The 20788-nt window shown below is 38.3% G+C and overlaps 1 protein-coding gene across 1 annotated transcript; it reads left to right on the top strand.

The window, feature by feature from the left end:
* The first annotated feature begins 11752 nt into the window (after window positions 1-11752).
* LOC121256561 (protein CHROMATIN REMODELING 25) lies at window positions 11753-20274 on the top strand. Its single transcript, XM_041157404.1, has 21 exons — window positions 11753-12013; window positions 12615-12995; window positions 13276-13362; window positions 13504-13744; window positions 13816-13941; window positions 14053-14109; window positions 14208-14294; window positions 14693-14788; window positions 15008-15058; window positions 15170-15244; window positions 15365-15451; window positions 15695-15786; window positions 15872-16004; window positions 17562-17681; window positions 17809-17922; window positions 18036-18119; window positions 18244-18321; window positions 18413-18471; window positions 19065-19254; window positions 19344-19442; window positions 19903-20274. The coding sequence occupies exons 1-21, from the start codon at window positions 11850-11852 to the stop codon at window positions 20251-20253; spliced, it is 2772 nt and encodes a 923-aa protein (XP_041013338.1). The 5' UTR covers window positions 11753-11849; the 3' UTR covers window positions 20254-20274.
* The last annotated feature ends 514 nt before the right edge of the window (window positions 20275-20788 follow it).

Genomic DNA, 20788 nt, shown 5'->3' with positions numbered 1-20788 from the left:
CTTCTTCAAGTATATGAGGATTTTCCTCCATAACATTCATCACGGATACCACACTTGGAAGTGAGAATACAATAGATAAAATGTAACACCCTGTATTTTAGTGTATTTTTACTAAAGGATTATTTTTATTTATTTAAATTTTATTCTCGTATTTTAAAATTGGTTAGATTTTAATGAGTTTATTTCTATGATTTTAATTGGTGAAAATTAATTTTTATGTGCTTTCTTAATATTTATTTATTGTTGTGCATTTAAATTATTTTTCATATTTAATTAATTACTGTGGGATTTAATTATTTCAATTTGAATTTACTATTACGTTTAAATTATTTTATTTAACTTGTGGTTTTAAAATCATCTCCGTTGGATCATTTTTGTGACCCAAGTTATGAGGATTGGACCTCATTTCTTTTCCCTCCATTTTTCTTCCTCTCCTTTTCTTTTCTTTTCTTTTTTCTTCTTCCTTATTTCTCCCCTCCCCCGTGCACGTGCCCCTCTCTCTCCCCAGGCGTCCGTCACCTTCACCCAGACTGCCGCCGTCGCGCCGCCGTGCGCGACACCGCCCGGCCGACCAGCTCCCCTCCCTCCGGCGACCTCACCCCCCAAATCTCAGCCCCTACCTCGCCGCTGGTAGCCCGCACGCACCCCACGAAGCCGCGGGCCACTTTCACGCCAGCGCCGCCGTGAGCCAGCACTGGCCTTCACCGCCCACCCCATTGTGTTCCCCTGTCGTCGGCGACCTCACACCACCAACCTCACCTCCATCCGCGCCGCCGTTAACCACCAGTAGCCCTTCAAAGCCGCGGCCACCATTCGTTCCAGCGCCGCCGTCGCACCACCATTGGCCACCATCTTCTTACCACATCATCCTCGACCTCTTAGCAACCCATTGGACCCAACCCCACCTCCGATCTGTCACCAGTGAAGCACATCCAACTCCATTTCCGTTTTGGGCTTTTTGGTCTTCTACCGCCGCCCATGCCGCCACCCACGGCCAACCTTCACCACCACTAGCTTCACCGACCTCCCTAGGCCCTACCCTATCAATCTTGGGTCTTCATTTGCCTCCGTTTGAAAGTTGGTATTGTGACCCACGGCCACAGTGTATTTTACACTGTGGTGTTGCTCAAACGTCGTCTTTTTCAACTTCGTGATCCTTCGAAAATTGTTATATTGCACTGTAAGTATTTCTCCAAAAAACTTTCGTAATTTAAATGTATTTTTGCACTAACCCATTTCACTGTATTTTTTGGCATGCCGGACTGAGTCCGAGGAGTTCGGGAGTCGGATGGATTTGTGATTGGAGTTGTTTGGTTGGATTTGATTGGATTGGTAATTGTTGGTTTGGATATTGTGTTGGTACATGTGCATTTCATTATTTCATGCATGATCATGTTTGTAAAAGAAAATTGAGTTTTCGTGTATTGCATTCATGTTCATGTGTTTATGAAAACTGGATTTTCATGTGAGAATGGATTTTTGGTGCGTGTGTATCACGACCCCAAGCCGAGATGGGGCATTAACTCGGTGGAGCTCCTCTGGTTACTCGGGAGTGGAATATACTGAGTAACGTCCCCTGGATTGTCGCCGGGCGATAATGGGATCGGACGAGATGGTCTCGTGCCGACTCCGTGGTCCTTCTGCTGGAGGGAACTAGAGGATGCCTGGCCACGTACGCGCTGGGCGCAGAACTGGGCATCGCTCGTTGCGTAGCGTGGGTGCTTGGCCATGTACGCGCTGGGCGCGGAACTGAGCACCGCTACGAAGCCAGGACGTGCGGATGGTCCATAGGGGAGGCCATGGTGCATATGGAAATAATGCATGGTGCATTTGGAATTATTTCACTATTTTCTGGGAAAATAGTGCGAGTTGGTTTTTGGGTAAATCATTTTCTGGAAAAATGTTTTACGGATATTTTGGGCCAAAATGGGATTTTGGCGTGTGTTGGAAAATTATCATTTACGGGGAAAATGATGTTTTGTGGAAAAATGCATATTTCATCATGTGCATGCATGTTAGTTGCATTTAATGCATTTTATATTACGTTGTTATTTGAGGTTATACTTACCTGCGATACCATTTTGTGGTAACGCAGATTTTGATGCAGATGAGGAGGAGGAGGGCGAGCCTGAGGAGACGGCTCCGCCTGAGGAGTGATCTGGGATCACTCGTTTGTTTATTTGAAAACTATTGTATTATATTTTTATGGATGACTGTATAACTGCTATTTAAATTTTTACTGATGTTTGATTGTAAATAAATTCTGGTACTTAGTTGACTATCCGCTGCGTTATTTTATTTGTAAAATGTTGCATGTACACACACTGGCACTTCGTTGGGATGTGTGACCGTGTTGTCACCATCCTAACGTCTCGATCCCTATGTATTTATATAAGGGGGATTGGGGGCGCCACATAAAATATGATGATGACACCCACAGTATGGATAAAACTGAAATGAAGCTTGCATAAGCAAAGCAAGGAAGCAGCAGCGAAGGGGTCTTTGTTTTTCTCTTCCACCTCGTCATGCCTGGTGTCATGATTGGAGCTTGCGTAGCTGAACGCCTTCGTCTGTCCTCGTTTGCTTCCCATCCTTCAATTCCAAGAACCACCCACGAGATACAAGTTCTCAGAAAAACTCACTTATAAATCCCCAGGAAAGAATCAAGCAATTTAAAACTTAATAAAAGTAGCAAGTCAAGGCAACATGCAGTCCAATTAGAGGTGCCAATGTTTTCATATATGAGGCCTCCTATCTAACCAATCAAAGCATTACGACCCAAAATAAAAGATTTTTCTCTCTTTGACGTACGTCTCAGAAAACAGGCAGCTTGTATGGACCAAGCTATTTTTGCATGGTCAATATCCAAGTTGGGAGTAATAAACAAATATATGGCTAGCGGTCGGTATGCGTTGCTTTAGCGGGATGTAATTGTCTATATACATATAATATGCATGCATGCGTGCATGTATGTATGTATATATGTATATTATATCGAAGAACCAGATGATGATTTGAGGATGGTGAACACCGATTTGCCAAAAGCACTGTATCTATCATTGGAGTCGATGCTAATCTGGTTCTGTGGTTCACTACTACACGCTCTAGCCCCTTCACACTTGAAAGACAATAATATTAAAGCGGAAACAAGGCAAGAGACTTTTCAAACCTGCCAAAACTAGTAAGGCCAAACTGCATATGTGGTTTTTAAGTTGCTTAGCATGCCGGAGAAAAAGTGAGATTTCAAATTTGTTCATGGATCGTTGTTAAAATAATAATAGTGACGATGATGTACACACTGGATAACCAAGCAGCTATTATACCTATCCCCATATCAAACCCACGATTGTGGAGCTCTTTGTATTCTTGACACAGGGCACAAGACGGACAGCAAAAGTGCACTAAGCAGTCTACACAGGGTGCCTCTTCCAAGTCATATTGCCCCCTCAATTTTGAACGATTGAAACAGGAGAAGAGGCAGGCAAAACCAGTAAGGCCTAGAAGCCCATAGATTGCACCACTTGAAACACAAGCTGGAAAACAAGAACAAACAATCTAAACAAAATAATTCTAACCATCATTCCTCATATATTATTAAACAGAGGTTGTTTTTTTCAAGGCTTACATGGAGAACCTCTGTTTACTATCTCAGCAATCTGTCCAAATGTGATGCAAGGGCAGAAGCAGGTAGTGAGACCTTTAAAACATTAAAAGTGAAAATAGTAAAACAGAAGTCTTCAGGATTTTATGTTTATTGGTAGAAATTAGTGATTGAGCTATATGAGTTTTGAGATGTTTACAATTTGCAGGATCATCAAAACAATGGCAAAGATCAGTGGACCACCTCCCTGCTACACCATTAGCCAGCACACCAGAACCTGTGTGTACATATGACCGAGCATAGTGTTGTGTGGAAGAAAAATTTGGAAGTCCTGAAACTGGGCCAGGACCTGGAAACTGTTCAGCTCTCTGTTTATCATCTAAACTACTGCTGTAGGATACATTTTTTTTTTCCCCCGAGTAACTGAACTAATGATTGTGGTAAGCTACTGATTTGGTTCTGCCGTGGAGACAACAGGGTTCGGGACATGGTATTTATTGACAAAAGTGTCGAGAGAAACATTATCATCTTACTTGCACCCTTGAACGAAGTTTATCAACTTGTTGGTCAAAAAATCTTCTTAATTTATTTATGTCTGGGGGGGACCATGAGAGAAAAAACACGAAAACTCACTCACCAATCTTCCAGTTGCACGTATCAAGCAACATTGATGAAATTGATGACAACCTAACGAACCAATCATGCACACTATTTTTGAGTCTTATGTGTTTTGTCTTCTAGTTCCAAAGTCTTTGGTTTTTGTCTTATATTTTCATGGCATATGAAGGTTCCTACTCATTATGAATTTATATGGAGAGCAGGTAAGTAAGTAAAGTCTTTCATTACTCTTAATTAGTTTCATGCTTGTATACCTCAGCAACTTCTTCTGTTCCTACCGTTGATTAGTAAATTAGCAATTATCAAAGCTTCACTCTGTATTTATTATCATCATCAGGCTACACGTAAGCACTCCACTAAACTATATATGCAGTTGCTTATTAGCTTCTCCTAACCACCGTTGATGTCAATGCCGACGATACTGGTCGTTTTTTATATTAAAAGTTTGGTCTTATAATCCCTTTTTTTTTTTTTTTTTTTTAAAAAAGAGGACGGTATCCCAATTTTATTGATAGTGCTCACTTATGGCGGAGGAAAACCGTGGTTACATCCAAATGCATGGGGTTACAAATTTTCAACAAAAAACCAAAACTCAGGCATCAAAAAAATAAACAAACCATAATACAAGAAAGTCAATAAAGTTCATCAAAAAGAAAAATAGAATACCAAGATAAATTAAAAAGGGGGAAACAAAAGGCACCTGCAAGAGGAAAACAACAACACATAATGTCAACTCAGATAAAACAAATAAAACTTACCCGTGGAAACCTACTTGATCCGCAGGTAGGGAAGACCAATTTTGTCCATACGAAGAAGACCTTGGAGGTGACCGGCCAAATTCTCACTATTAATGGTCCAATCCATATTTAAACCCTTTGCTCTCTACTTGGCTAAAAAATCGGCCACGACATTACCTTTACAAAAAACATGGGTCAAACGATACTCCACGCAGCCTAAGAGGCCCTGCAACTCTTCACAGAAATCCTCTAAGTACCAAATATTAAAAGCTCCTTTAGTAATCATGTTAACAAGTAATTTAGAATTTGTCTCAATCTCAACCCTGCCAAAACCTAACTGACAGCACTTTCGAACCCCTTCTAAGAAGCTTCTCAATTTAGCAAAATTATTAGACCCCTCACCCAAGAACATAGAATAAGTTGCATGCAATCTACCACAACTATCGCGAATCACCCCCCAGCACCTGCTGGCCCAGGATTCCCTAAGCTACTACCGTCCGATTTCAGCTTCATCCAACCTTGTGGAGGCCGGATCCACCTAACCACACTAACTTGCCTAGGTTTGGGAAATAAAACCGGAATATTCAATCTCTGTAAAATAGCAGCATCATGGGAAGAGATCCTAGAAATTTTCATGACTAAAGAAATAATCTTGTGAATCCAAAACTTAATCACATGCCAAACTGACTGAACTGACTCTACCTTATCCTCAAACCGAGCCTTACAGCGCCTATCCCAAAGCTTCCACGAGACAATAGATGGAAGAAGGCCAAAAATAATCCGAACCTGAGAAGACTTTCCAGCATGGTGGAACCATAAATTAGTTTGCTCCTTACACATCTGAAAAATGTCCATATAAACACCTAACTGGATCGCAGCCAGACGCCAAATTTGTCTAGCAAAATCACCAGTACACAGCACGTGGTTTAAATCCTCCATATGGCCCCTGACACAACAATTGCATTTAGAAACCATAGGAATGCCAATATTCCTGATCTTATCATCCACACTCAAACAATTATGAGATGCTTTCCACATCATAATAGAGATTTTCTTAGAAAGATTGGTATGCCAAATCCAATGAGCCCAAGATAAAGGAGGCGCTCTAATGCGAATATAATTCCAAGTACTTTTGGTAGCAAATTTACCATTATTATCCTTAAGCCAAACAAGAACATCGTGCCCATCCTTCCTCCTAGCCAAAAACTTATATAACTTAAGAGCTTTACTTTGACCCACTAATCTCTCGAAAAGAGTAATATCTCATCCGTCATCAATCCGACACTCTTTAATTTTCAACAAAGGTTTCTTAAGAACCTGGTAATGATCACTAATAGGACCACCACCCTCCCAATTATCATACCAGAAAGAAATATTCCTCTCCCTAACCATCCATTTAGAATTATTCAGAACCTCTGGAATATAACGAACAATTGATTTCCAAAACCGTGTACCCTTATTAGGATTCAGAAGGGATAAATGATTACCTTGAACATACTTACCTCTAAAAAATTCAGTCCATAAAGACTGGTCTTGAATGAGATGCCAGGCAAATTTCATGTGTAAAGCCTTCTGAATATCCCCAAAGTCACGAATACCTAAACCACCTTCCTCCGTAGGAGTACAAATATGTTTCCAGGCCACTCACTTCCACTTACCTTTGCCATCAGAATCACCCCAAAAGAAGGAACTAAGAATCCTATTCAAAGCCATAAACACCCCATTAGGAACCTGTAAAACAGTAAGAAGATGAATAGCCATGCTTGACAAAACATGACGCAAAAGAATAACTCGGCCACCAGCAGAGAGCAATTTCATTTTCCACCCTACAATTTTCTTATTAATTTTTCCAAGCAACTCGCCAAAATCACAAATCTTAAGCCTACCAACCACAATAGGAACACCCAAATACTTAAAAGGAAAGGAACCATTCGAAAAACCAGTTATACGGAGAATAGAGGTTTTTCTAGAATCAGGAATCTTGTTAGAGCAGAAAATAGCACTTTTATCTTTATTAAGAACTTGGCCTATCCAAATCTCATAAACATTTAAAACCTCAATCAAACCTTTCATAGACTGCTTACCACCATTAGCAAATATAACAATATCATCAGCATACATAAGGTGGGAAATAAGAGGAGTACCTCTAGCCTGAGTAAATTGACCAATTTTACCAAGCTTAAACGCTTCATTCAGAAGACGAGACAAAATCTCTTGCATAATAATGAATAAATAAGGCGAAATAGGGTTTCCTTACCTAAGACCCTGATCACCTTTAAGGAAACCCAAATATGTGACATTCATCATAATAGAGTACCAAGGGGTGGAGATACACAATTTAATCAGATTGCAAAATTGAGAAGAGAAATCAAAAGAGTCCAAAACCTGTAAAAGAAAACTCCAATTCACACGATCATAAGCATTGGACATATCAAGTTTAACAAGAACATTACCCCCATGGGACTTCTTATTAATAGAATGGATCATTTCCTGAGTGAGACTAATGTTTTCAAAAATGCTACGACCAAGAATAAAATCTCCTTGTTCCTGAGAAATCATCTTAGAAAGGAGAGTCGTCAAACGACCCACAATGATCTTAGCACAAATCTTATAAATCACCAAACAAAGACTAATAGGCCTAAATTTATCAAAACCATTAGGCGTATCAACCTTGGGAATCAACACAATAAAAGAAGCAGTATAAAATTTAGGAAGAGAATTATGAAGAAAAAAATCAGATATGGCTGCCAATAAATCATCTTTAACAATATCCAACAAACCCTGAAGAAACCAGAACCAAAACCATTCGGGCCCAGGCTACTCTCAATAGGAATGCTAAAAAGCGCATCCTTAATCTCCCCAATGGAAGGGGGACTACAAAGTATCAAATTCTCATCTTCAGTAATCACAGGAACAATCAAATCCCCTAAGTTAGGTAACTCACCACTGCTGCTCTCACCCAAAAAATTATGGAAATAATCAACAGCAGCCTGATGAATTTCAAGCGGGGTTTTTAAAAGAGTACCATCCTCCAAACACATATCAGTAACCCTTTTATGATGTTTGGCATTCAAGTACGTATGAAAAGACTTAGAATTTTGATCCCCATCTTTAAGCCAACTTTTCTTGGCCATATGAGAAAGACGAATGTCTTCTCGACCCTTCCAAGTTAAAAGCTCCAAATTAGTAGCTAGGAGATTATTATCATCCTCAACTGAAAAGGAAGTTTGAAGGCGAGTTTCCAAGCTATCAACACGATTCTCAAGATCACTAATAATAACATTAGTTCTCCCAAAAACACGTTGATTCCAATCTCTTATCGCCACCTTCATCCTTTTCAACTTAAGAGATAACTTACAAAAACCAAAATCAGTTCCCTCTTGGTTCCACACCCCCTCGACAAAACTTAGAAAATCTATATGATCAGTCCATATGAATTGAAAGCGAAAAGGACTAGGCCCATATCTAAAAGGATCCTCACCCATTTGGATCACTAAAGGAGAATAATCTGAAGTAGTATGAGACAAAACCTGAGAAAACACATTAGGATAACAATTAAGAAAATTAGCATCAATAAAACATCTATCTAACCTTGCCTAGCTGCGAGCCAAACCTCTTTGACCATTACACCAAGTTATCATCGAGCCCTTCGAACACATGTCTATCAAACCACAATTTTGAATACACAAATTAAAGTCTTTCATTGCTGCAAATGGACGTGGATGACCACCTTTTCGTTCAGAGTCCTCTTTGATAATATTAAAACCACCACAATGAAGCCACGGGTAATTACTATTACTAGTCGCAACCAAGTCCTCCTAGAGATTCTTCCTCTCTAACGGGTTACACTTAGCATATACAATGGTAAGAATAAAAATAAACCCATTCTCCTCAACTTTCACTGAGATAAATTGGTTAGACCCCGCCAACCATTGAATAGAAACTGATGCATTCCACAACAACCAGATTTTCCCATTATACGCTTCATTTGTGACAAAAAAATCACAACTAAAGTTCCCCAAACAAGTTGGAATTTTATCTTCCATTAAAAAAGGCTCAGCCAAAGCTATAATGTTAGGCCTATATTTGTTTATGAGTTTCCTTAAACGTAACTTTGAGGAACCAACACCTCGGATATTCTAAAAAAGAATTGGACTAATAATAAATTAAGCTTTGTGAGGCGATTGATAGCCTGAGTAGAATTCCTTTTTTGAAACTTACTTGCCGTTTTCCATAGTTTTTCAGAGTCAGAGCAATATTCTTTTCGCATGTCTTCTCTCAGTCTATCTTTTTCAGTTTCACTTTCAGACTGTGGATCATCAACCCGCTCTTTCTCGACCATAGCATCACGTTCATTGGAAATAAATTGCACCACTGGATCACCCTCATATTCAAATTGAGTTTCTTCAACATTCAAAACCGTATTGCAAACTACTCCATCTACCTCCAAATTCTCAAACTCTACAGCATCAACAAGTTGACCCATAATTTCGGCCTGCACCTTTCGTCCACTTGAACTCACCCCACCCTTTCCCACTTCCTTAACAAATATTGCAAAACCATTAACTACATCCACGGTTTGCTGTTTAGCTACTGCTTCATGCAATGGGTACGTTGCACTTGCATTTTCATTTTGCCGCACAGTTGCATGCATAGGAGCGTGCCCCTGGGACCCATCAAACACCACGGGTTCATTAACATGAGCACCTGCACCTGATGGTTCTTACAATGGATTAAAAACCTGTATGGCCAAATCATTTTCAGAGTTTATGCAAATATTATTATCATCTCCTATAGCAATAGCTGCCATAATATCCTTGGGTCCCTCTAACGCCCCACCAAAAGAAGATGATGCACCGTTATCCCCCTGAGCCAACTCTGGTAATTCAACAATCTCCATGGACTGAGACCCATCAATAGTTGCCCCACCGGACAGCATAGTCTTCTCCCCTTTCTTAACCCATATCTTCCCACCCTTAGAAATATTTTTAGAGTTCTCCACACCAAATGTGCAAGTGTACAAATTATGACTTTGAATTCTACATGTTTGGCAATAAGTAGGGAGAGTCTCAAAGACCACCTCCTACTTCCTGTTGCAAGGCAGTCCAGGTGGGCCAAGCCATAAATGAGTGATCAGAACCTTTGATGCATCAACCTCTAGACAAACTCTAGCACCATCCGTTCTCGTTGCACAAATTGTGGAATTATCGCGACAAATGAATCTGCCAATCGGTGTCGTAATCATCTTCAATACCGACTCATGATAAAAATTTGGAGATAGACCAGGTAAAAAAACCCACACCAGCACGCAAGGGGGTTCATAATCCTCACTAAAATCTGGTGACCAAGCCAAAGGTCTGTAATGAATGCCATTTACCTCGCAAGATTCCCTTGAAAGGGCCTTGTAAAAGTCTGACTCATTAGACATCCTTATGAAAACGTTTCTCGGACGTAACATGGAAGATACAACTGGAATATTGCTAAGCCCCCAACGTGTTTTGATAAATGCCTGTATAGAGTCAAGAGAGGGCCTCTGTTTCAGAAACTTCAGTACAAGAGAATACCGAAAAGGCTATGCAATTCTATCTAATTCTTCCGCGAAGAACAAGAAGCATAGCTCTCCATTTATAATTTTCGGTGGCCGGAACACCACTTTAGCCTCAGGCAGGGGCTGCGGCACTGCAGAAACCAAATCATTGAAGGACCTTGGTTGACCAACCGAGACATTCAAGGCCCGGGCGGCCTCCATGCACGCAGGCGTGAAACAAGCCCAATAGGAAACGAAAACCCTAGCAGAGCAAGGAAAAATCGCTTAAGGAAATTTTTTTACAACACAACCATTGTTTATAATCCCATTGTTTATGGACTCAAAAGTTTATTTTACACATCTCTCATTACTTGCCCACTTTAGTCTTATTTTAGCAAAAGTCATTATAATCAATGACTTATCGACCCACTTCAAGTTGACTCCCCAATTTGAACTTAATTAACAACTACTGAGATCAGGATCAGTACGGATGACGGTATTACTATTGAAAAAATATTAAATTCAAAATTTTAAAAATTTTTCTCATAAATTAATTCGAGTAAAATTTTTTTATTATTGCTTTACTATTCAGTTATATTTTTTTTTCTTTTTACTATTTGAACCTGAATAAAAAGTCCAAAACATGACCTTCTTGTATAATCTAGAATAAAATAAATTTAATCAATTAACGTAATAATGTAATTTAATTAAATTTACTTTTATTTAAATTACATGATTATGTTGGTTGATTGAATTAATTTTATTTTAAATTATGCAAGAAGGTAATGTTCTTGATTTTTAATCCAAAATAAAAAGAGAAAAAAAAAATTAGCCGGATAGCAAAATAATGGAAACTGAATTGTAAATATACCATTACCCATCAATTATATGGAATGTATGTATTTCATATTAGTTGAGAGTACTGCTGTGATATGGAAAATGCAAAACCCACTTTGCAATGATCTATCTCTCATCAAGCAATCAAGATGGAATAAAATGAAAAGATAGAATTTGCGAAGTGAGAAGAAATTCAGCTAGGGATCAAAACCAAGTCTCTGAATAAGTAAAAAATAAAAAACAAATTAAAACCAAATTCAAATGGGGGGATTGAAGAGTCCACAGAATATATGGGCCGGAAAATTGACCTAGCGCCGCAGACCAAATGGCCCAATTTCGACCGTTTGTTATTCAACTTCTCGAAAGCACTGCAGCCCAAAATCCATTTTCACGGCGGCCTCCTTGACAGTCCCTAACATTAACTTTCGCCGCAATCTTCACAAAAAGCTCGCGAACATTTTACCGCCAAATTCCATTAGATTTAAAGTTTGCAACTAAAGAACTCTGGGAAAAAGGAGAGGGGGTTTCCATGGAAGACGAAGAAGAGGTTCTCTCAGCTTCCGATCCCAGCGATTCCAGTGAGGAGTACACGGTGGACCACGAAGAAGAAGAGCTCGAAGACGAACCGTCTGTGGGTCGTTCTGCTCCCTTCGATGAAGACCGGAAATCGAAGAACGTCGATGCTCTCCTGAGGTACCGTCTAATTTGTTTTAAACTGTGATTTTATCCCTAAGATGCATTTACTTTTCTATTCTCACGTTTATACCAAATTGGAGCTCGTTCATTTCAACTTTGGGTTTTGTATTTTTGTTCTAAAATGCCCGTGCGTTCCAATTACACCGTCCGATTTCAACGTTTCAATTTACGGACCGGAGTTTGCGTAACGTAGAATTCCGTTTGAAAATAGCAGAAAACTACAGAAAATTGAAGAGTACGATTTTTTTTTCTGTTCTGTTTTTAGAATCTGTTTATAGCAGGCGTAAGCTAGACAGTAGATGCTCGTATTTACTGTCGCTATGGTTTAGTTAACTTCAACCAATAGGAGCACTGAGTGAACTTATTGCTGCTATTATTCGATGCAATCTCCCCGTTTTGTCCATGAAGCTGGTTGATTATCAGTTTTATTTTTGTAAAATATGAAAGCTTGTCTTATTTAATTGAGATTTAAGGGTTTGTCATCGGGAAAATGTTGGTAGAGTTTTTTTCATTTATATTATTAATCCAATTTGAAAATTCTTTATGTTAAATAAAATTTATACAAATTATCGTTGGAATTTGTGATCATATTTATCAGAGGCAACCTTATCGTGAAGAGACAATCACTGCTTCCACGAGTTCTTTCAGTGACAGAAGCAGCAGCAATTTGTAGGAAGCCCTTTAAACCCCCATGCTCTAATGGCTATGATGAGCAGAACGAACAACTTGCTCGTCGACTCTGGGCCCGCAAACGGTTTGTTCCTTGGGGCTCTACAAGGCCAGCCTTGGTTGCAATTACCAATAGACTGAACGTACCGAGTACTGTTGGGAAGGATGTAGTCGAGGAGAGTGTGACTCTGCCACCAGGAGTTGAGCCTTTGGTGTTGTGGCAACCTGAAGAATCTGAGGATGGGACTGCTAATTTGAAGCAGATAGCAGTTGACCCATTGCTTGTTCGTTTCCTGCGACCCCATCAAAGGTGATATCAGTTCTAAATTTTCTATATGCAGCATAGGGTTTTGTATGGAGAGGTTTTTCCTTTTGGCTACATACATAAAAATTTATAGGTGTATCATAATAATTGATACTACCCCTCGTGCATCATGAGCGTAAACGGAAACTAAATCTAATACTATTCATCTTCCCTCAAACATATGTTGCATATAAAAAAGTGCCAAAATTCTCTGTACTTTGCATCATATTTTCAGTTGGTTGTGTTCTTGTAACTGATGAGAAAATTTCTTTTACTTTTACTGCAGAGAAGGGGTTCAGTTTATGTTTGAATGTGTTTCAGGGTTGTGTAGTGAAGCAAATATATGTGGATGCATTCTGGCTGATGACATGGGGTGAATATCTCTCTATCCGATCCCTTTTTATCTTTTAACGCTGGGTACAATTTGTGATATTATCTACAGTTTTTTCTGGTTATTTCATCTTTATTTTTCTGTCTCCTCATATCTTCACAAGGTAATGTTTGATCTTTGCAGTTTGGGAAAGACGTTGCAGTCAATTACCTTACTTTATACTCTTCTTCGTCAAGGGTTTGACGGGAAGCCGATGGTTAAAAAGGTCATCATTGTTACTCCTACCAGTCTAGTAAGCAATTGGGAGGCTGAAATTAAGAAGTGGATTGGAGAGAGAGTTCAGCTTGTTGCTCTTTGTGAAAGCACCAGAGATGATGTTGTCTCTGGGATTGACAGATTTACCAGTCCCCGCGACTCCTTACAAGCAAGTTTGCGTAACTATACTCGAAATTAATTATCTCGAAAAATAGGCTTATTCAATAAATACTTCCACAGGTGCTGATTGTTTCATACGAGACATTCCGGATGCATTCATCAAAATTTAGCCATAGTGAATCCTGTGACCTTCTCATATGTGACGAGGCCCATAGGCTGAAGAATGATCAGACGTTAACAAATCGGGTACAAGATATGTGGTAGTGTATTTTTCTTAAATATTCTTTTACATAGATGCCAATTTTTAACCCTTTTTTTTTTCCAAAAATTATATGAAAAAACATTTATATGGATCAGGCATTGGCCACTCTCTCATGCAAGCGCCGTATATTATTATCAGGAACGCCAATGCAGGTAAGAGGCACTTAACATGAATACACGATACTTTTAGATCTTATGATTTGATGCTCATTTCCATTATCATAATCATCTCTCAATACATACTCCTGCAGAATGACCTGGAAGAGTTCTTTGCTATGGTTAACTTCACTAATCCTGGAATATTGGGTGATGTTGCGTATTTTCGCCGTTACTATGAGGTGATCTGATTGCGTTACTTTTTATGTATAATTTATTGCTGTTGAGGATTGCTGAACTGTTATATACTTTCTAGAGCCGTCGAGGATGAAAATATATTGTTGAATTGGGTTAATCAGTTTTTTGACTTGCTGAGGTTGCTTTTCATTTGTTTCTCCCTATATCCTTTTTATTCTGTTAGAGGATTACGGATGCCTTACTAGTTGTTGAAGTATCTATTCTGGAAATTAGTGTCGCTTCTTGCCATCATGAAGCTAAGAAATAGACACGTTCGCAGCAAGCTCTGACGCTTACTTTTAAATGCTAATGTTATACTCTAAACGCATGCATTCTCTCTCCATTTTCTATACTCAATGCATGTTCATTATGTTTTAAAAAATATGACACGTGTATCATGAAGGCACCTATAATTTGTGGAAGAGAACCTACTGCCACTGAAGAAGAGAAGAAACTAGGTAATGAGCGTGCATCAGAACTAAGTGCAAAAGTTAACCAGGTAATCTTTGGTTTTTAACATGAAATTGGTAGAATTCAACTTTGTCACTTGATGCTTTCGCGTGTTTCATTAGCATCTTTCACAATTCTGACCATAGAAATGTGAAAGTTCTTGATACTACGAGTATTTAATTCTATGGAAATGATGGATAGCACATAGAGCTGTTCAAGAAAAATGCATTTGTATTTTACTTCTCACTCAACTCATCACTTTTTACAGTTCATACTGCGGAGGACTAATGCACTGTTATCAAATCACTTGCCACCAAAGGTCTGCCTGCTTGGTTTATTTAGTGATTTTTTTCCTTTGTGCATTTTTTTTCTTTTCTCGGAGAAGATATCATTTTGCTTCATAAGACTTCTTGTTCTTTTCTAATTGCAGATGGTTGAAGTTGTTTGCTGCAAGTTGACTCCTCTCCAATCAGACCTGTACAACCATTTTATACATTCCAAAAACGTAAGTTGTCGTTCTTCTTCAGCTATCAGACCATGTATTTTCCAAAAAAAAAAAATATTAGCAGTTACTAACAAGAATGTTTTCTGGACTTGTTTGCTATTCAAAATCCACCAAACACAGGTTAAACGGTTAATAACTGAAGATATGAAGCAATCAAAGATTTTGGCCTATATAACCGCTCTAAAAAAGCTCTGCAATCATCCAAAGGTATGGGATTTTCTTTTCTTTCCCCCCTCCCCCCTGGGTGATGCTTTCTGAAGATCTTATAATTATCTTAGAGGATTTTCAATTTGGAATAGAAGAAGCAAATCCACAGGTTAGATTGGTTAAAATCCGCTGGGAAATCTTAGGTCATCTGGGCTCTAAACTCGCATCTCTTCTCCATAATATGCTTGTTTTAAATAGTATCAATATTACTTTCATGCTCATGGGCGATCTGTTATCTCATAGCTCATCTATGATACCATAAAAAGTGGGAGTCCAGGAACTTCAGGTTTTGAGGATTGCATTCGCTTTTTCCCGCCAGAGATGTTCTCCGGAAGGCAAGCAATCTTATATATGATGCTTTCTATATTTTATACTTTTACATATTATACTCATATTTTTCTTGTTTCTTATTTTTTTCAGAGCTGGGTCATGGACTGGCGGCGATGGGGCTTGGGTTGAGCTATCTGGGAAAATGCATGTCTTAGCCCGGTTACTAGCTCATCTACGTCAGAGGACTGATGATCGTATCGTCCTTGTGTCGAACTATACCCAGGTATACAAGATAGTAATGCAATAAAAACCAAACTATTATATGCACAATTGCTTTTTGTTTTTGTGGCAACGGGTCCAGTTGTTGACGTGTTGGTAGTCAGTGCTATTCCATCTGGCAGGCTGGCAGCACTTCATATTTTCGGAGGCCAAAATTATAGTTATTGAGTCTTTACATAGGAAGCTGAGCTGATGGTATACCATCATATTCTAGTTAGTGCACTTCCTTGGAGAGTGGCCTGCTCGTTAATGTTATAGGAAATAGGAAGGGTATACAAGTAATGTTAGTTATAATGATTAGTTGCGTAAGCGCTATACAGTTCTTTTTTTTTTTAAAAAGGGAATGTAGCATTAAAAAAATTAATTTTTTTTATGCGAATCTCATATTTATTTTTATTTTTTAAAAAGAGTGTGTAGCGCTTGCGCACTTTATGACTGTAAATATCATTTTGAATATTCAAAAACAGATATCCTGAAGGGTAAACAATTAAATAAGAACTAGAAAACTAAAAACAGTGCATGCATCTAAACTGTGATCTGTTCATCCATCGTCCCTTCATCAAACCCAAGCATAGTTTCGAGTTTTTCATTTCTATATTGTTCCAGAAATTTTGCCTAGGAAAAGCCTTTAGCTAGCCTTCTTTTCTGTTCCATAGAATAGGGAAGAATAGAAAAGAGCCTCCCAAGCTTTGCATGAATGAAGGTGCCTGCAAGGAAGGAACAAACGCACGAACTCTGAAAGTTACAACAGACTTACAACCTTTGCACTCCATCTCTCTGCTCCACTTCTCGCCATCCTTCTCTGTTTTCTCTGATTCTTTTTGAGCTCTCTATTTACATCACAGCAAGACTCTTCATCTTTGGCTCCATTGTTGAAGTCGCAAGGGGCCCTTCCAATACTTGTTCTAAAATTTATGTTGTTTCAAACTTTCAACCAAACTTTCTGTGCCTGTCAACCTACCACCGTGTCTTACAAAACTTGAGCCTACTTGTGTAAGGATGCCATTATTAATCCAAAGCTAAACAATGAAACTTCCCTATGGTGGCTGTCATAACAATACAAGTAGTTCTTCTTCCGACAATGTTGCTTCGCTTAAGTTATAGTTCTTGCCATCCTACAATGTCATAGCACTTGGTAATTTCTTCTTTTTCTTCTTCCTTTTTTTCCTAACACTTTTATTGTCAAGGTTCCCACCAATTCGCTTCAATGATCCTGCCATAGTTGTTCTGTGTTAGACACATGCCTGCACGAGTTTTCGATTTATCATACCTGACTATGGATAAGTAAAACTGAATTTTTATTTATCTTCAACTTGATTGTTATTGACTTGTTCAATAGTGACTCAGTGATTTATTATATTAAAAATCCTATTAGATTCAGTTTTTTTCCTAAATCAAGGTGACTGTGATGTATCAGACACTGGACCTTTTTGCTCAATTGTGTCGTGAAAGAAGAGACCCATTTATTGACTTGTTCAATGATGACTCAGTGATTCGTTACATTAAAAAATCCTATTAGATTCAGTTTTTTTCCTAAGTCAAGGTGACTGTGATGTATCAGACACTGGACCTTTTTGCTCAATTGTGTCGTGAAAGAAGATACCCATATTTGAGGCTTGATGGAACCACGTCGATCAGTAAAAGACAGAAGTTAGTCAACCGCTTCAATGACCCATCAAAGGTATACTGTTCGTCACTCCAAAACCGTATTCGGAATCTAGGCTTTGTATATGCTTTACATTTGTGTTTTGGTTGAGCTTTGTTAGGCCTCTCTATTGGAAACATAATTTAAACTCAACATCTTGCAGGATGAGTTTGTGTTTCTCTTAAGCAGCAAGGCTGGTGGTTGCGGCCTCAATTTGATAGGTGGAAATCGACTAGTTTTGTTTGATCCGGACTGGAATCCTGCAAACGATAAACAAGTAATAGCCTAGGTTAATCTCCAGATGAACAAATGGAATGTGAGTCATTAAATATGCATAAGTTTCATTCAGAGAGATAATGTTGTTACTATTTGCAATGTGTCTCCATTAAGGCTGCTGCAAGGGTCTGGAGGGATGGACAAAAGAAGAGAGTATACATCTACAGATTGTTGAGTACAGGAACAATTGAAGAAAAGGTTGGATCATGGAAGTAATTTGGATAATACAACCACTATCCTTTTTTTCCTTTCTGCATTTGCTTGATAATTCAGAGTAATTCTGTTTAGATTCATATTGTTGAACAGTTTAAATTTGCCGTAGGTGTACCAGCGTCAAATGTCAAAAGAAGGGCTTCAAAAAGTTATCCAACAGGAGCAAGCAGATACCCTTACGACACAGGTTTGAGTAGCTTTGAATGTTTCTTTGCAGTTGGTATTTGCTCTTAAATGTGTGAAACTATGAATAATGTGTGAAACTGTCTTAATCTCAGGTCAACTTTCTTTCAATGGAAGATCTTCGCGATCTTTTTACATTTCATGAGAATGTTAGGTAATGAGCTTTTTTTATACCTCCTGTGTACACGGGCTATGCCTATTTGATTCGTATCAATAAAATTTACCTCTTATAAAAAATAAGGTAATGAGCTTTTAAATTTTTTTGAGTTACATCACTGCACTGTCGCTTGTATGTATATCTGCTTCGTGGTGGATGAATTTGCTGAAGGGACAAGTTGGGGAGTTCGATTGACTATGAATGTATAGTTTTCACATAGTAGATACAAACATGGCATATTCTTTATATTCCTGTTATGGTTTGCATGCTGTCCATGGCCAGATGCAATAGGTCTCTCCTTGTCAGCTATACTTGTTTATTGTTTTATATGTTTTGAATAAAGCGAGCATCAGTATCTCTGTTAGCAGTCAAAAAGTTGATCATGACATCAGTAACTGTAGTACACTTATGGATGATACTGTTAGAAAGAAAAGATGAGATGATCTGCAACAGCACCTTCTTACCTTATGCCAAATTTCTTCTGTTTTGTTTTTCATTTTTGCTTTCTAGTCCGTGTACCTTGCTTTGTTCTTTTGAACTCTGTAGGTTGAATTGTTTCTTAGCTGCAAGATCTCTTGTTATGCATGTAGGTCTGAAATCCATCAAAATATGAACTGCATCCGTTGCCAAAATTGCAACGATAGGCCTGAGAGTATAGAAGAGGGAGATGGAAATCACTCAACAAATATTAATTGCCAATCCGATCAAGAAACCTCTGATATAGGCAGATTTGCGGAAATTTCAGGATGCTTGCATAATTTAAGGAACTCAGAGAAACAGGTTGTCCACATCTATTCAGCAGATATTGCTTCTGCTGATTTTAGTCTAGGCGTTTAATTTGATTCTTATATTTGAGATGATAATTTCAGGTGGGGACTCCTCTAGAAGAAGATTTAGGTAGTTGGGGGCATCATTTCTTCTCCACTTCAGTACCCGATGCTATTTTCCAAGCTTCTGCTGGTGATGAGGTGTGGCAATAGTTTAATATATTTGGTCCAAAGGCAATGGCCACCTTTTATTTGCATTTGTACTCGAAAGAGTATTAGAGCTTTTTCTACCAGGCCCCCGCGTTTGTTAGCTTTAGCACGTATCCCCACGAGTCATGTCTGCATTTTGTTGGTAATGGAAACCAGCTTTGGCACAAACTTGTAGAACACAGAATTTATTGTATGATTTTTAAAAAGGTTGTTTCTCCTTTCCTCACTTGCATATGAATACTTATGATGCATGCCTTGTCTTGGCAGAGAACCAATGACTGTTAAGATCTGTGGCAGTTACTTAGGATTTAAAATGATCAAATGTGTTAAAAGTCAGTTTTGCTTCCCTTGTTAGTGATGTACATCCCAAATCTACAGTGCTTTATTCTCCTCCTCTCCTACTGGAGAGTAGATATAAATTGAACTGTTACTCACATTGTTGTTATTGCAGGTGACTTTTGTTTTCACAAACCAAGTGGATGGTAAGCTCATACCTGTTGAGTCTGTAAGTCCAAAAGTGCTTGGACCAGAACGAAATGAGAACGGATTCAGATCAAAGCAAAACATGAACCAAAAATCCATCTTCTTTTCTCAGCACCAAAAACAGATACAATCTGTTTTGTCCGATAGAGATTCTATCAGTACATTTTCCAAGCCTTTGTCAAGGACAACAATGAAATCAGTGAGAACTACTTTAAAAGGCTCAACACATGTAATGAAGACAAACCTCTCTCCTGGAGATCAATTACCCCAGAAAAGATTGTCTCCTGACACTGTAGAACATGATGATGATTTTGCGTAAAAGTTATTTTGTTTTTTTTTTAAGAGAATCGATGAGCAAGCAAAAGCACTCACTCTGAAGTCTGCTTGTCTATAGTATAGTTCTAATGTATGCATGTAGCCGTAATATGGAGACTAGGGGTGTAAATTTAAACCGGAGAACCGGTTGGTCCAGTTTTGAACCGGTCCGAGATCAGTTCTTGTAACTGAAAATCGGCCAGACCCGGTCTGGTTCTGGTTCCGTGGTGTTTCCGGGACCGGACCGAACAGGAATGGCCCGGCTAGGGAAAAAAAATATAAAAATTAATATTATATATATAAGTTTTATACAAAATTAATATTATACAAAATATTTTATATATATAAGTTTTATATATAATTTATATAATTATTAATTTTTATATCATATATGAAATTAAATTTATAAATTATAACATAAAATGTTAATATTAAATATGAACATTTGTAATTTGTTTAACCATATATTATTAATATAATTATATATAAGATAATTTTATTATAACTTATAAAATAAAAGTTTAACCTTAAAGATGAAA

Source organism: Juglans microcarpa x Juglans regia, chromosome 3D, assembly GCF_004785595.1.
Source record: "Juglans microcarpa x Juglans regia isolate MS1-56 chromosome 3D, Jm3101_v1.0, whole genome shotgun sequence".
In the NCBI taxonomy this organism is placed as follows: Eukaryota; Viridiplantae; Streptophyta; class Magnoliopsida; order Fagales; family Juglandaceae; genus Juglans; species Juglans microcarpa x Juglans regia.
This window is presented reverse-complemented; position numbering and strand designations above follow the sequence as displayed.

Bases quoted from the DNA above. Each gene is read 5' to 3' on its own strand.
- LOC121256561 (XM_041157404.1), top strand. From the start codon at position 11,850: ATGGAAGACGAAGAAGAGGTTCTCTCAGCTTCCGATCCCAGCGATTCC. The intron at 15,245-15,364 runs GTAAGTTGTCGT...CACCAAACACAG, and splicing joins ATTTTATACATTCCAAAAAC to GTTAAACGGTTAATAACTGA. The intron at 15,787-15,871 runs GCAAGCAATCTT...TATTTTTTTCAG, and splicing joins CCAGAGATGTTCTCCGGAAG to AGCTGGGTCATGGACTGGCG.